Source organism: Aethalodelphis obliquidens, unplaced genomic scaffold (genome assembly GCF_003676395.1).
Source record: "Aethalodelphis obliquidens isolate GAN/ISIS:26980383/991018 unplaced genomic scaffold, ASM367639v1 scaffold111, whole genome shotgun sequence".
Taxonomy (NCBI): domain Eukaryota; kingdom Metazoa; phylum Chordata; class Mammalia; order Artiodactyla; family Delphinidae; genus Aethalodelphis; species Aethalodelphis obliquidens.
Window position 1 is genome coordinate 2,009,922 of NW_020838055.1, and position 15,484 is coordinate 2,025,405.

The 15,484-nt window shown below is 47.7% G+C and overlaps 3 protein-coding genes across 32 annotated transcripts in view; 2 read left to right on the top strand and 1 right to left on the bottom strand.

Annotated features, from left to right (window-relative positions):
* The window catches only part of KLHL18 (kelch like family member 18), a 74,641-nt gene extending 69,736 nt beyond the window's left edge, over positions 1-4,905 (top strand). For 15 of the 28 annotated variants that reach the window (XR_003430833.1, XR_003430849.1, XR_003430836.1 and 12 more), the window contains 2 exons: positions 1,234-2,616; positions 3,679-4,900. The gene's annotated coding sequence lies outside the window, so the exon portion shown is untranslated. Of the gene's footprint in view, positions 1-1,233; positions 2,617-3,678 lie in introns of all 28 variants that reach the window. The other 13 variants (XR_003430860.1, XR_003430859.1, XR_003430858.1 and 10 more) reach the window with 9 other exon arrangements.
* On the bottom strand, positions 3,625-6,471 carry LOC113615033 (15 kDa protein B-like). The gene is made up of 4 exons (XM_027096999.1): positions 6,278-6,471; positions 5,478-5,582; positions 4,411-4,506; positions 3,625-3,765 (listed from the first exon to the last, which is right to left on the bottom strand). The coding sequence occupies exons 1-4, from the start codon at positions 6,455-6,457 to the stop codon at positions 3,625-3,627; spliced, it is 522 nt and encodes a 173-aa protein (XP_026952800.1). The 5' UTR covers positions 6,458-6,471.
* Positions 6,472-7,820: 1,349 nt separating this feature from the next.
* Positions 7,821-15,484, top strand: part of PTPN23 (protein tyrosine phosphatase non-receptor type 23) — a 55,062-nt gene continuing 47,398 nt past the window's right edge. The window contains exons 1-3 of one of the 3 annotated variants that reach the window (XM_027096936.1): positions 7,821-8,524; positions 11,268-11,348; positions 11,621-12,868. The gene's annotated coding sequence lies outside the window, so the exon portion shown is untranslated. Of the gene's footprint in view, positions 8,525-9,446; positions 12,869-15,484 lie in introns of those variants that run through there. The other 2 variants (XM_027096935.1, XM_027096939.1) reach the window with 2 other exon arrangements.

Genomic DNA, 15,484 nt, shown 5'->3' on the forward strand with positions numbered 1-15,484 from the left:
TATTCTGAGACAAAGAAAATGAATTGAGGAGCTTTCCATCTTTTTCCTTGATTTTGAATTAAATAATTTATACATAGATATATAATTTTATGTGTATTTTATATAAACTATTAACAAAGTTTAAATAACTTTGGAATTATATGTCCTTTAAAGCCTCCCTGTTCCAAGTGTGGTTCATGGATCAGCAGTGTCAGCATCACCTGGAAGGTAGTTACAAAAACAGATTCCTGGGGCCCACCCCAGGCCTACTGGGCTGGAGTCTATAGTTTAATGAGACTCCTCAGATGACTGTTGTGTACATTGAGAAGCCCCACTCTAAAGACTAGATAAATCTCAGCTGTGGACCATCTGGTCCTGGAACTCTAATCACCTCTCCAGACTCTTCTGAGAAAATGGACCTTTTCACATATTCCCCTTCAGGTCCTGAGTCAATGTTGATAAATCATGTTTAGCTAAGAAAGCATTCATTTCCTCCAGGTTTTCATATTCTCTGTGGTTGTAAGTAGTCATAAGCTCTTAAATTCTGTCACTCCTGTATCCATGGCTATCCCCTTTCATGTAACTTGAGCTCTTTTTGCCTTCTGTCCCTGTTTTCTTTAATCAGGCTTTCTGCAGTCTAACACAAGCATTTTCTTTGATATAACATTGTCTTCAAATTATCTTAAAGCCTGTACAGTATTCAGTGAATATAATACAAATTACTTAACCATTCCCCTATTCGGTACTCAGGCAATTGCCTATTTCCCAGCAGCATAAATAAAACTGCCAGAAGAACAATATTGCTAAACTACTGTCTATAATTCTAGATAGTAATTTAGCAATACGATAAATTCTTTTTTTTAAATTAATTTATTTATTTATTTTTGGCTGACTTGGGTCTTCATTGCTGCACACGGGCTTTCTCTAGTTGTGGTGAGTGGGGACTACTCTTCGTTGCACTGCGTGGGCTTCTCATTGCAGTGGCTTCTCTTGTTGCGGAGCACGGGCTCTAGGCTCACGGGCTTCAGTAGTTGTGGCACACGGGCTCAGTAGTTGTGGCACACGGGCTCTATGGCGCAGGCTCAGTAGTTGTGGCGCACGGGCTTAGTTGCTCTGCGGCATGTGGGATCTTCCCGGACCAGGGCTTGAACCTGTGTCCCCTGCATTGGCAGGCGGATTCTTAACCACTGTGCCACCAGGGAAGCCCCTAAATTCTTAATATGGTCATACACTTTGACGTCATTTCCATTCTAGGAACTTATTTTCATCTCAGCATTGTTTACAGCAATTTCAAAGCAAAACAAAATGGAAACAACTTCGACAGCAGGAGTGACTTAAATAAATGGAGGTCTAACCACCCAATGGAGAATTACACAGAAAAAAACATGGGGTGAGTCAATAGTGACTGAAGTGTGTTAGCTGACAGGTTAAATGAGAATAAGCTGGTTGTAAAATGGGCCGTAAAATGACTGTGAAGTCATTTTTTCTTTTAAAAATAAAACTCACATTGTACCTGTATGTATGAGGAATGAAATTTGATTCCTGCAGCCATTTAGATGTTGTCCTAGAGGTCTGTTCACCCATTGTGTTCCCACCCCCAACCCCCAGTGAATTTTTCCTTCTGGTCTTGCTTCTGTGGGCCTGAAGACTTTCAGAAGCTGCCAAGGCCAAGAGCCTGAGCTGTATTTGGAGCCTTGATACCATCTCAGGGCCTGATAGTGTCTGGGCTATGAGAATACAGCAGAGTGGCTCCAGCAGAGCCTCGTGGCTGATCCTACAGGCCTGCCCTCTTGCGGGGTACAGCATGATGGGCCTTGTGTAATGTGGCATTGACCACCATAGATGAGCCTTGAGCTTCCTGGGAGAAGTTGCTCAGCCCGTTAGTGTCCAGAACCCCCTAGAAGACCTGGATGAGACCTGGAAGTACTCTTTCGGGGTGGGGGTCAGGCAAGGGAGTGATATGTGGTGGTGTGCCTGCGGTGCTGGTGCCTTCTGCTCTCTGCAGGAGCTAGAAGTGACCTTCTCCAGCTGAACATCATTGTCCCACCATGGGGAGAGGGTCTGGGGTCTAGTTTATCCTGCTCAGCCCAAACCTGCCCATTTCCCACCCCAGGGTTGCTCCCTGCAGCATCCCCCACCCCCTCTTGCCCACCAGTGGGGCTACCTGAGATTTAGGTGGCAAGGGAGTTGGAGTGTGGACTATGGGCAAGTTAACCAATTTCCTTGAGGCTTAGTTTTCTCACTGAAAGTTGCAGGTGATGCATGCAGCTTGCAACGCATTTCTGAGACCTGAGAAGTGTATTCCCATTCACTGTATGGGAAGTGGCGTTCATAAATCGTGGCTATTATTATTAATGGAGAGGAGTCCTTGGCTTTCCTGGGATAATTACTAAAAAACCCATTTCCCCAAGGGGCTCTACACCATGGCCCCTCAAATGAGAGTTTCCCACAGATATTTCTGTAGCAAAGACTTGAAAAAGGAGCCTACTAGTGAGAAGACAAGGGCATTCATCCATTCAACAAGTATTTACTGAGCAACTACAGTGTTCTCAGGGCTGGATGTATCAGGAACCAAGGCCAAGGTTTGCTGGTGGACCAGATGTGGCTGTGAAAGACAGCAGAGAGCCAGATGCTCAGGTGCTTGGATGGAGGCTGCCATCAGCTGGGCTGGGGTGGGCTGTAGGAAGGGTGGTTTGGAGGGAAGATACTGTGTGGCACACCTTGGACATCCATGGGGAGGCATCCAGGAGGCAATCTGAAATGCGAGTCTGGGGTTCAGGGAGAGGTTCTGGCTGGAGCTTAGATAAGAAGGAAGCATAAAGGAATGAAAGGTGGTTGAGGAGGCTGGGGGCAGATTACTCTGCCTTCTTGAGCTTCCAGGGAAGCCCTTGGATGCCCCCCCAACCCATGTTTCTCTTCATTGTCCCTGCCCTGACCTCAGGGAGTCTGTGTTCCCATGATGCACAGTGGAATCACCCTCAGGACCTGTCTCATTTGTCTCCTCACCCCAAGTCCAGCTGGCCCAGCTCTAACACCTTATTCATTCACATTCATGTAATCATTTATTTTAGAAACGTTTTATTGAGTTTCTCTCCTGTGGCTCTCACCAGAGAGTGGCCTGACCCCCTCTTGGAGGTACCTGGATATATGAAGGGACATTTAGTTGTCACAGTGACTGGGCAGGGAACAGGGGTGCTCAGGGTCCTGCACAGAAGGAACTGCCCTCCCAGGATTCAGGAGCACTTTGCTGAGATAGTCATTCCCCAGCCACCTGCAGCTGGCTGAGGAGGGCTCAGCTGTGAGTAAATACAGTGCTACGGAGCCTGGGACACAGCAGGTAATGCCAGGTAATGGTTTGGGGATCATGAATACACAGATGAGGGAAGGACACTTCTGCTGCCCAGGGAAGAGCAGAGAGGCTTCCTGGAGGAGGTGACTTTGGAGCTGTGCCTTAAAAGATGAGCAGGGTTTACAGACACAGGATGGGCAGGAATTCCAGACAGAGGGAAGCAGGTATGCAAATGCAGAGGAGTATGGGTGGGCTCAGACTGCAGGAAAGGGAGTGCTGAGGGCAGCAGAGGAAGAGAATGGGTGGGAATAAGAGGTTGTGGTGGGGTTGCAGGGCATCCCTTACCTTCCGCAGCCCTAGAAATTCCTCAGTATGTTGGTGATGATGTCGTGCTTGGCTTTCTCGTACAGGTCCCTGACTGCATGTGGCAGTTGGGAGCTCTCAGTTCCTGGAGTGTCCACTCCAGGGGACCCAGCAGAACGCCTCACCCGGTGGACCTACAGAAGTGATGCAGACGTGATCACCCTCATTGATTGGCCCCCTTTCCTGTCCTGCCTGTGGCCCCTCTCTCCAGGTGGGGATGAGTGTGAGGCACCGGCAGTGATGTTGGTGATGGGGCTGGAGGTGGTCCCCAGTGAGGCCCTTCCACTCGGAGCCCAGAGGGCCTGGGAAGGCCTGAACTCTGCCGCTCACTTCCTCTCTGGCTATTCCACTCACTTGCTAGGAGGTTGCACCTCCGGCTTCAGTTTTTCCAAATGTGGGATGTGGAGGAGGGTTCCCAGAGCTCAGGGCCCAGAGCAGAGCCAGTGTCCTGCGAAGTCTGAGCTCCCTCTCACCCCCAGGATGCCCCTTAGCCTCGGCCACCAGTCTCTCCTCCCCACCCCTCCTGCCAAACGACTAGCAGTCATCAACGTCCAACCGCGCCTCACACTCCACAAGCCTTTCCCCTCCCGACGACTTGCGTTTAGAAGGGCTCGATCGGCCCGGTTTCCAGAGGAGGAAACTGAGGCCCCATGCGCCGAAGTCAGTGGCCCGGGTGAGGGCCCCTCGGTCATCGGCGGTCACCGGGCAGAGCGCCGCCCGCGACGGAAACAGACTGGGGCCAGCGCGGGCGCAGGGGCTCATCTCCGGCTTGAGCTCGCGCTCGTGGTCCGGGTCCCCAGGGCAGTTGAGGGACGGTTGAGGGACGGAAGGATGTGCTGCAGCATGAAGAAGATGCCCGTGCAGTTCCGCTCTTCCTGTGGGTCAGTGAGCACAGGAGTACGGTGGCCGACGTTCTTGCCCAGGTACCCAGGCTCCCGAAGCCGGCGCCCTCCCTAATCCTCCCCCCAGAGCCAGGCGGGAGCGGCGAACGCTGGGGGGACCCGGGCGGGCTCCGTGAACACCCAGTAAAATTAAGGACTTTCATGCAAGTTATATTAAATGGGAAAAGGCCTCCAGAATTAGCCTCAGAGGAAGCTATATTTGTTTAAAACACTCGTGTGTACATAAAAAAGATACAGAAGATGATTCACCAATGGTTAATGTTGTCTCCTCCTGGGTAGTGGGGTTGCAGGGGGTTTTTGTTTGTTTGTTTTTAGTTTGCTTCTCCACATTTTGTTAATTTGCTATAATAAAATATTATTTTCCTAATTTTAGAAAAACAGTTATCACTAGGTGCATTACGGTCCCCTTCTTCTTTCTCTTAATATTTAGTCATTTCTTTAGCATGTATTGTTTTCCTAATAAGAATTGATAATTTACATGTAGTAAGAAAAACCAGTAAGGAAAAACCCAATTTTAAAAATGGCTACTGGGCTTCCCTGGTGGCGCAGTGGTTAAGAATCCGCCTGCCAATGCAGGGGACAAAGGTTCGAGCCCTGGTCCAGGAAGATCCCACATGCCGCGGAGCAACTAAGCGCATGTGCCACAACTACTGAAGCCCGCGCGCCTAGAGCCCACGCTCCGCCACAAGAGAAGCCACTGCAATGAGAAGCCCGCGCACTGCGGCGAAGAGTAGCCCCCGCAAGCCAGCACACACCGACGAAGACCCATCGCAGCCAAACATAAATAAGTAAATTTATTATTATTTTTTAAATGCCTTCCATAATCAAACCTCACCTGGGCGAGGTGAGGAGGGTGGAAGCAAATGCAGCCTCCGGGAGAAGGGAGAGAGGGGAGGTCCTTCTCTTGCTCATGGGGGCAGGGAGCCAGGGGATGGGAGACTCGCCCCACCCGGCCTGAAGGGACATTCTCGGGGCTGTCGGCGGTGCCAGAGCAAAAAGCACACCGTCTCTTTAATCCTGAAGTTGAGCGGGATCATGGTGTTGGAGTTCTGAAAAATCAAGAGAAGACTCATGATCATCTATCTCCCTTTTACAGAGGAGGGAACAAAGGCAAGGAGGAGAGAGTTCACAGTTCCAAGTTGGAAGGGGCTTAGCCGAGGTCTGCACTTTCCACCTAAAGGAGGCAGCCTCTTCAAGTGGCCTGAGCAGAGATTTAAGGTGTGCAGGGCTTCTGGAAACTAGCCGAGGCTAACACCTCATGGCTGTACCACCTTGAGGGGTCACTTCCCATCTTTGCCCCTCAGTTTCCTCTTCTGTGACAAAGGAACTAGAATACTTGCCTCGCATGCTCAGCTGCCAGGAGAGAGATAATGGGGTGGGAAGGGGACACTGGAAGGCCCTGATGAGTCGCTGGTGAGACCAGTCCAGCTCCTGTCTGTCCTTTGAAACAGCCCTGCTTGCTCCTACAAACCCAGGGCCTGAGTGCAGGCTGGACTCCCAGAACCCGCATTTCATCCTTGGGCAAAGCCCGGAATTGACCAGCTAGCCAGCTGTCAGGCCCGAGAGAAATTACGGTCTTTGTCTTATCTTCTGAGGGGAGAAACATTATAATAATAAGAACAGCAGCTAATGTCAACCAAGCACTTTGTGCCTGTGCGAGGCATTCTCTCCTGCCTGCTGTCCTCACAGGCTGCTATGAGGCAGAGTGTTACCCGCTTCCTGGGCCTGAGCCCCCAACACTCACCAAGCTAGGCAGTGGTGGGATGGCTTCCAGCAGGCCAAAGAGTCGCTGTCCTTGTCGCCCCTGGTTGAAGAACCACAGGGCCTGGGTGACTATCTCTTCATAGCTCAGACTGCGCTGGGCCACACAGGCCATTGCTGCCAAGCCTGCCACCAGCACCAGTGCCCTCCAAGCCCCTGCCATTGTCCCTTCTTTGATCCACTGCCACTTGCAGCCCCTTTTAGGTGCTACTCGGGCAGCCTTGCCCAAGGGCTGCTGACGACATGCAGGGCTGGGGCCTTCCTGAAAGGGGCCTCTCCTTTCCTTCGCTAGGCACCCAGTATTAGCCAATGTTCCAAAATACCCGTGACTAAGAGGCAAGTAGGATTGGGTTATAGTCCAGGGCCTAGGAGTGAGGCAGCCCTGAGCTGGGGGCAGGAGACATGTGTGATGCTGGGCAAGTCCCTTCACTCTGGCCTCAGTGTCCCTACCTGTGCCACGAGGAGGCCACCTCTGATAGTCCAGGACTCGGTGCCGTCTCTGCCTGGCTGTTCTGGTTTGATTCTGAAACAACTGTCTGGGATCCATGAACTCTCTATGTGACAGTTCCTCAGCTGAGAGCACAAGGAGACAGTCCAATCTGAGGCTGTACTCAAGCTGACACCTACCATGTTACATACGTTTTAAAATACTGATTGTCAACCCTTAAAACTCTGGATGCCTGACTTTGAAAAAATCATGAGATCTGGCAATGCATGGCTCACAGCCCCTCATGGATGTGACGTCAGCAACTTCTCCAGGGAAAGCCTCGCTGTCCACTTGCCCCAGGCCATTCCCTGCAGGCAAAGCAGGGAGGCTGTCCCCAACAGGATCAGGGCAGGGATTCCTGGCTGCTGACACGGCCAACCCCAGGCAGCAGCTCACAAGAGGAAGAGCAAGGGCCTCCCCTTCCTCTGAGGGCTCCCATTTTCCTTGACTCCCTCAGTTACTGGGGTCTGCATGTTAACTTCCCAGCCCTTCCTTGGCTGCGGGGCTCCTGTTCTGCAGGAGACTCAGAAACTGGGGAGGAGGAGAGCAACTACCGGGTGTTTCCACTGAAGTCCACCAGTGGGGAAACCAAGGCACAGAGCAGATCATGACTTCCCCCAAAAGCTAAGGGTAGAGCTGAGAAGGTCAGAGCCAGAAGTGAGGAGAGAAGGCAGAGCACAGAACAGTCCTCCGCAGGCCCAACAGGTCTTCAAAGGCCCAAGTCTCATCATAAAATCCATGCAGCCATGGCATATAATGGTGAAGACTTAGAAAAAATCTAAACGTGCTTCAAGGGATTTCCTGGTGGCACAGTGGTTAAGAATCTGCCTGCCAGTGCAGGGGACACGGGTTTGAGCCCTGGTCCGGGAAGATTCCACGTGCTGCGAAGCAACTAAGCCTATGCGCCACAACTACTGAACCTGCGCTCTAGAGCCCACGAGCCACAACTACTGAAGCCCGCACGCCTAGAGCCCGTGCTTCGCAACAAGAGAAACCACCGCAGTGAGAAGCCTGCGCACCGCAACAGAGTAGCCCCTGCCCTCTGCAACTAGAGAAAGCCCGCACGCAGCAACAAAGACCCAACCCAGGAAAAAATATAAATAAATAAATGTGCTTCAAGAGCAGATTATTAGAGCAGTTGTGATATGTCCACCTATGGAATACTGCTACTACTTATTGGAATACAGGTCCAGTTATTGGTGGGTCATTATGTTCATCACAGGTTCTTAGCTGAAGAATGAGGGTTCTGCTGCAGCAGGTCTTGTGTCCATCACAGGAAGTGTGAATAAGGAAGGATGGTGGGTGCTCACTGTAGAATTCTATGCAGCAGTTAAGCAGTGGTTCTCCACTGGGGTGACTTTGCCCCTTGACCCCCCCCCCAGGACAATTGTCAATGTCTGGAGACAGTTTTGATTGTCACAACTGGAAAGAGGGCACAACTGACATCTAGTGGATAAAGGCCACTGGATGCTGCTAATCACCCTACAATGCACAGGACAGCCCCAGCAAGGAAGAATGGTCCAGCCCCAAATGTCACTAGTGCTGAGGTTGAGAAGTCCTGTGACAGAGCAACCAGATGGATCAATCTTAAACACATGGTGCTTGGTTACAAAGGAAAGGAACAGAGTGAGATGTGTAACAACTCTCCCTCCCTCTCTCTCTCTCTCCATTTATATGTATGGAGAATACATCAGAATACATCCTTCAAATTGATAAACATCTTATAACACCCACAAGGCACAGGTAAGAATGAATGATGGTTGAGAGGGCAGGAAATGAGATTGGGGGGAAAAAAAAAAAAAGCAGAGAGAGGGCTTGCACAGACCAAAGAAAACTCACCAATGCAGCCTGCAGTGTAAGGTTGGATTCCTTGTACAGAAGATTGTACACTGATCAATATCCATAACAGTATCACTAGCAAGGTGCCTGAAAAGATGTTCACTAAAATATTAATAATGAATATAATGAATAAATATCCATACAGTTTTTCTCTGTATGGAGCTGGCAAAGGATTTTGATTCCTTCTTTCAACTTTTCTTTATTATTTGAAAAAAAATTACAATAAACAACTTTGTTTTACAAAAACAGCAAAAATATTTTTTAAATACCCACATGGAATCTACATTTTATTCCACATCTGCAACTACTTTTTTAAGTTCAATGGAACTCTTTTTATTGAGATAAAATTCACATATCATAAAATTTACCCTTTCAAAGTGTACAATTCGCAACATTTTCATCATCCCAAAAATATACCTTGTGCCAATTAGCAGTCACTCCCCATTTTCCCCTCCCCTTTGCCCCTGGCAACCAATAATCTACTTTCTGTCTTTATGGGTCTGCTATTCTGGCTATTCATATAAATGGAATCATACAATATGTGGTCTTTGGTGTCTGGCTTTGTTCACTTAGCATGATGTTTTCATGTTCATCCATGTTATGGATTAATTCCTTTTTATGACTGAATAAGATTTCATCATATGGATATATCACATTTGTTTATCCATTCATCAGTTGATAGACATTTTGGTCGTTTTCACGTTTTTGCTATTACGAATCATACCACTATGACTGTTCACATACAGGTTTTTATGTGGACATATATTTTCAGTTACCTTGGGCTTATACCTAGGAATGGAATTTCTGGGTCATATGGTAACTCTGTGTTTTAAATTTTGTGAGGAATTGCCGAGGTATTTTCCAAAGAGCCTGTACCATTTTACATTCCCACCAGCAATCTGTGGTATTCCACATCTTAATGATTTTTATTGTCTCTCTTTTTTATTATAGCCATCCTAGTGGGTATGAAGTGATATTTCATTGTGGTTTTGACTTGTATTTCCCTAAGAGCTAGTGATGTTGTGCTTATTGTCCATTTGTATATATTCTTTGGAGAAATGTCTATTCAAGTCCTTTGTACAATTTTTAATTGGGTTATTTGTCCTTATATTGTTGAGTTGTACACACTGTTTTAACATTAGAATGTTTTAGATTTCCATCGGAGGAAAAAAAGCCTCCAGTAAAATCAAGGCTTTAGATGTGTAAAGTAGTTTTTCAGGGACTTTGTAGACCCCCACCACATGGCTCCCCATCAGTTTGAGAAGCTCAGCTTGTCCCCAGCATTGATAGATGAGGAAAATGAGGCCTGGAAAAGTTAGGAAGTGTGTCCAAGTTACACAGCTGAGTCCTGTGTAGAATGATGGGAAACTGGGAAGCTTTCCCTGGAGGAGAGGACTGACAAGGAGACCTTGATTCCCTGCTCTGTCTCCGAAAGGCTGCCACGAGGACCAGATTGTTCTTCCCAGGGGGAGGCATGTCAACAAGAAAGTTCTCAAAACAAAACAAACAAACAAAACCAAGAAAGGTCTCTTGATAATAGCTGGAGTCCCGCATGGCAGAGGTGGCCTGGGAGTCTAGAAGATCACTTGGCAGGGAAATTGTAGGAGACTATAGGGGCCATTTGATGCCTGGCTTCTCCAGCATCCATTTGCCCTACCCCTTCTCCCTTCCAATGAGGCCCCAATTCCCCTTTGAGGATCTGCATGGCTCTGGGAGAGGAAAACTCGACTTGGTCTAAGTCAAGCAATGCCTTCCATCTCTCCACCACCACTGGTGATTGATTAAGCTGGTCCACTTGGAATACATCTCAGAACTTTTGGTGGGAATACTAGGCACTTTCTTTCCTCCTGGAAGTAAACAAGGAAGCATGGCTAGATGTGACAAAGAAAACATCTTAGGATGTGAGGTGGGCCCCTTAGAATGAGATCAGCACCACAGAAGGCAGAGAGGAAAGAGAGAAAAACAGATCCTTATGACATCACTGAGCTTCTGGGTCACACCTTGCCTGAAGGTGGAGGGCCTCCGGATGTTACTATTTAAGCTAGTTTGATTGGGCTTTTCTGTTACTTGCAACATGATGTCGCAACAAATGTAGGGTTCAGGCATCCAATAAAGAGGTGTGGGGACAGACTATGTAGCCTTTATAATCTCATCAAACCATAAGACTCTATGACATGTCCAAAGGTTTGAGGTTGGATGGCAGTAATCAGGCCCGGGAACTTGGGTTGGGGGCTCTGGTGGGATTTTTTTTTTTTTTTTTGACCAGTGGACCTTACAGAGTATGAGTTCCAAAGGTCAAACTCTGTTATAGCCACATAAAAATCCTTCAATAACTTGTGCTTGATAATTGACCCAGAGCATCTTCAGAATACAGCTCTGTGAGCCCTGCCTCAGCTTCAGGGCTCCACAGACCTGGGTTCAAATCCCACCGCTGCCACCTCCCCACTGGTTCTTGGCCAGTCTCTGTGGGATTCTGTGTGCCTCATCTGTAAATCGGAGATAACAATTCTTACCTTGTAAGAGTGGTGAGAGGATTAAAGCTAATGTGGGTGGAGGAAGCTCAGGTGTGGTGGCTTTTATCTAGGGCGGTGATGGCTCAGAGATGCAGCTGAGACCATTAGGAAGCACAGAGCTCTTACCCCTCCAGGCTCTGACCGGGAGACCTGATTTTGCAGATGAGGAGACTCAGGCACTGGGATGTTACGAACTGGGCCCCGACCCAGAGCTGGTAAGTGGAGGTTCTGGGATTCCAGCCCAAGGTAGCGTCATCCACCGTGCTGCTCTGCCTTCAGCGTGGGGGTTGTGTCTGGTCCCCCAGCTGCTGGGAGCTGAGCTGCAGAGGGTGAGGGCAGGATTCCAGGTGTCCAGCAGGAGGTTTCTCCACCCAGCCTGTGACTTGACCCTGGGGCCTGAGGTTGGAGCAGGGTGTGGGTAAAGCTCCGGAGGGTGGCTGGGGGGTAGAGGAGCAGGAAGTGGACACTCCAGGGAAATGTCTTGCAGGAGGCAAGAGATCCCATTCAGGTGAGCATTTCCACTCTGCAATTACCTGCTCAGCCAGCACCGCAGGTAGCTGGGGCCCTTGACTTCTCCTGAATGACCCCACGGCTCCCACACCTCCTTGAAAAGATGGTTGGAACAAAAAGCTTTCACAAGGTCTGGAGAATGATGAAGAAAGAAGCCTGGTGGGCCCTTGGGCAAGCTCTGCCCTTCTCGGGCCTTGGCTTCCTCCTTGCTGTAATGGGGTGGTCAGGAGGGGGCGCACAGATTTCAGAAACCCTTAGCCCCTTGCCCAAGTGGCCTGTGCAAGTCAAGGAAGGTGTGGAGAAAGCAGCTGTGGCCACATTGGTCCCCTGGGGGGACACACCTGATGTTCTAGAACCAGCAGTGTGGACACAAGTTGCCCACACTACCCATAGACACAGAGACCTCAGCTGGGAAGACCCTGGCCTCGGAAATTCCCACAAGCTGACCTCAGCCCTGACCCATCAGGTTTGTCACCACCCCACCCCCAACTAGGGGTGCTACCCAGCCTCCAGGCTTTCACTGCAAAGGCCAGAACGTCTCAAAGTTCTGCCACATATGGCTGTGCTACTGCTCACTTCCTGGCACCATGCAATCAGGAGGGTGTATTTGGGAAATCTCGAAGGCACCATTTACTCTGGAGGCCCTCCCTATCAAGGCCTGAATGAGGGTGTCTGTCCTAGGCAGGGGAGGAATAAATCCCCCGTTGCTCTCTTTCTGCTCACAGACACTGGGAGGAGGGCCCCCTTCCCCCAAGAATTAAACCTGGTTCTGAGCAAAAACAAACAAAAAACACCCATAATTTCAAATCTGCTGGGCTTTTGTGCAGCCAGTGACCCCCAGGATCGCAGCCGTGCTGTGACAACCGTGTGGCCTTGGTGCCATCTGCTGGCCAAGTGACTTGGGAGCTAGGGAGGGGTGCTGGTTTTGTGAATGGGCCTCAGAGATCCCCAACCTTCTTCATATTTGCGAACCTGTCTTGTTGGAGCCTTTTCTAGGGAGAAAGTAAGCAATGCTCCAAGGGTTCCTGGAGGGCCCAGGACCCTCTGGAGGGAGGAGAAGCTGCTGCTTTGCTGCTCCCATAGAAGCCTCTTTCTGAACCAAGGGAGGGGGGGCCACCCCAGAGTTCCCTCCCCAAGCTCCAGGAACATGGATGTTGGCTGAGATGGAAGGGATACAGTGGAATTCTTCCGGCTCTGGCCTCCAGCTGACCAGGTCTGAGACCAGGTGAGTTCCCCTCTTCCCCTTTACTCTTCTCCCCAACTCCCTTCCCCGGCCACACTAGACCTCTCCTCTGACCCTCCCTCAGAGGCTACATGGTGTTTGGGGCAGCCTCTTTCCCCTCTCCATGCCTCAGATTCCCCACCTGTAATGCAGTGATTCTGAATTCGCATCCCAGAAAGGTGGCAGCGGGAGAGAGCTCCATGTTTCCTGTTTGGGTGGCTATGACCCTTCTTTCTGGACGTGCCTCCTGGTGTTTGTGGGCAGGAGTCTTTCCAGGCTATACAGACACCCAGCAATGGAATTGCTGGGGCACAAGGGACGTATAGAGTTGCCGACTGAAAGAAAAAAAAAGCACAGCCTGTAAGTTGAGAATTATGCTTTATTCAGCAGACTTACTGAGGACTTATGCCTGGGATACAGCCTCTCAGTTCTGAGTGACTGTTCCAAAGAGAAGCCAGAATACATAGGAGTTTTTGCTGAGGAAAAAACATGCAGTAGGACATCCAAGGATTACTGCTAGTCACAAAAACACATCTCAAGTTAATGATTTCAGGCCTTCTCTACGTATGGGAAGATGCAAAAGTCTGGGCTTATTGAAATCATTCCTTTGATAGGCACCTTAATCATCCAGAGCCAGTATCCTGTTTTTCTCCATCCTGAATCCCCTCAGGGCACACAGTTGGGGGCTGCAGTGGCTGATGGCTTTATGGCCACAACATCCTTTGTTTACTGAATTGGCAGGTGACATTCTTTGTTCACATTGTCAATACGACTAAATAATGCCAGTTTTCCAAAGTGGTGGCACCAATTTACATCCCATCTGCAGAGGATGAGAGTTCCTGTTGCTCCTTGTCCTCACCAACACTTATTTTTGACTAATGTATACTCATTCATCCCATGAGTACAAAGTGAACTTTCATTGTGGTTTGGGTTTGCGTTTTTCTGGTTACTGATGAGGTTTGACATCTTTCCATACATTTTTGGCTGTTTCTGTAAGTTGCCATACAAGTTGCCATTTTTCTATTGAGTTGTTTGTCTTTCTTGAGAACTCTTGAGAGTTTTTACATATTCTAGATGGTAAACTTTTCTTGCTTATGTCTCACAAATATCTTCTCCCAATTTGGTCTTATCTTTCTACTTTCTTTATGTGTTCTTCTTTTAACTTTTTTCTTTTGCCATGATTTTGGATTTACACAGAAAAGTTGCAAAAGTAGTGCAAAGAATTCCTTCATATCCTTTACTCAAATTCCCCAAATGTTAACATTTTACCACATTTCCATCCTCCTGTTTTCCTTTTCTCTCTCCCTCCCTCCTCTCTTCTCTCTCTCTTTTTCATATATATGTTATATTATATTATATATAAAATACACACACACATATTCTCCCTTCTCCCCTCCCCTCCCCACAAGACACTTGAGAGTAAAGGGTGGGGGCAGAATGATGCCTTTTTATGCCTAAATACTTCAGTGTATATTTCCTAAAAACAAGAACATTCTCTTACATGTAATCATAACCACTGAACAAATCTCAAGATCAGGCAATTAACACTGATACACTACCATTATCTGATGTACAGACCTTATTCAGATTTCATCATTTGTGTTAGTAATGCCCTTTAGAGCAAAAGAAAATCCCATATCGTGTTATTTTCAGTTGTTAGGTCTCTTTAGTGTCCTTTAGTCTAGAACAGTATATCATTGTGTTTCATAACATTTTTGGACCGTTCCTCAGCTTATGTTTGTCTAGTGTTTATTCACTGTTATATTAAGGTAATTTTTGATGCTGTGTCCTCCTCAGTGCATCATACCAGGAGGTACATGATGTATGTTTATCCCATTGCTGGTGACAGTAAATTTCATCCCTTAGGTTAGGGTGAGGTCTTTCAAGGTTCTCCATATAAAGTTACTATTTTTCCCTTTGTAATAATAAGTATATGTGGGGAGATACTATGGGACTTTGTAATTATCCTGTTACTTTACTTCTCAAGTCCATTAGTTTTACATCCATTGATGGTTTTCCCTGAATTATTAATATCGTGGCTGCTGAACAGTGGTTTTCTAATCTCATCCTTCCTTGTACATCAAGTAGTTGGCTTTCTACTGTAGAGAAGAGCTTTTGTCCTCTCCCACAATTATTTATTTAAACCTGTGTAAATTCATGTGTTATTTTATTTGAGGGGTTATAATCTCTTACTATCCTTATTTTATTTTGATGCTCAAATTGTCTCAAATTTGGCAGGTGAAGCCTCTTAAGTTGGTTCCTGGTTTTATGATGTCTTTTGCTCAACGGAAGTTCTTAACTCGAGTGAAATTTAATTTATTGATCTTCCTTCACGGCTAGTGCTTTTTATTGCTTGTTTAAGAAATTCTTCCCTAGCCAACTTTGTAAAGATATTCTCCTGTATCTACTTTTTAAAAGTTAGAGATATTTGTCTTTCTCATTTTGGTCCTTAATATACCTGGAATTATCTTCTTATGTTAACATTTTTTTTTTATTAAACTGTAACATATATACAAAAAATGCGCAAAAGAGAAGTGTACAGCTTGGTTTATTTACCTCTTACAGGAGTAAGTAAACAAACTCCTATAACTAGCATCCTGATTGATCAACAGACAGAAT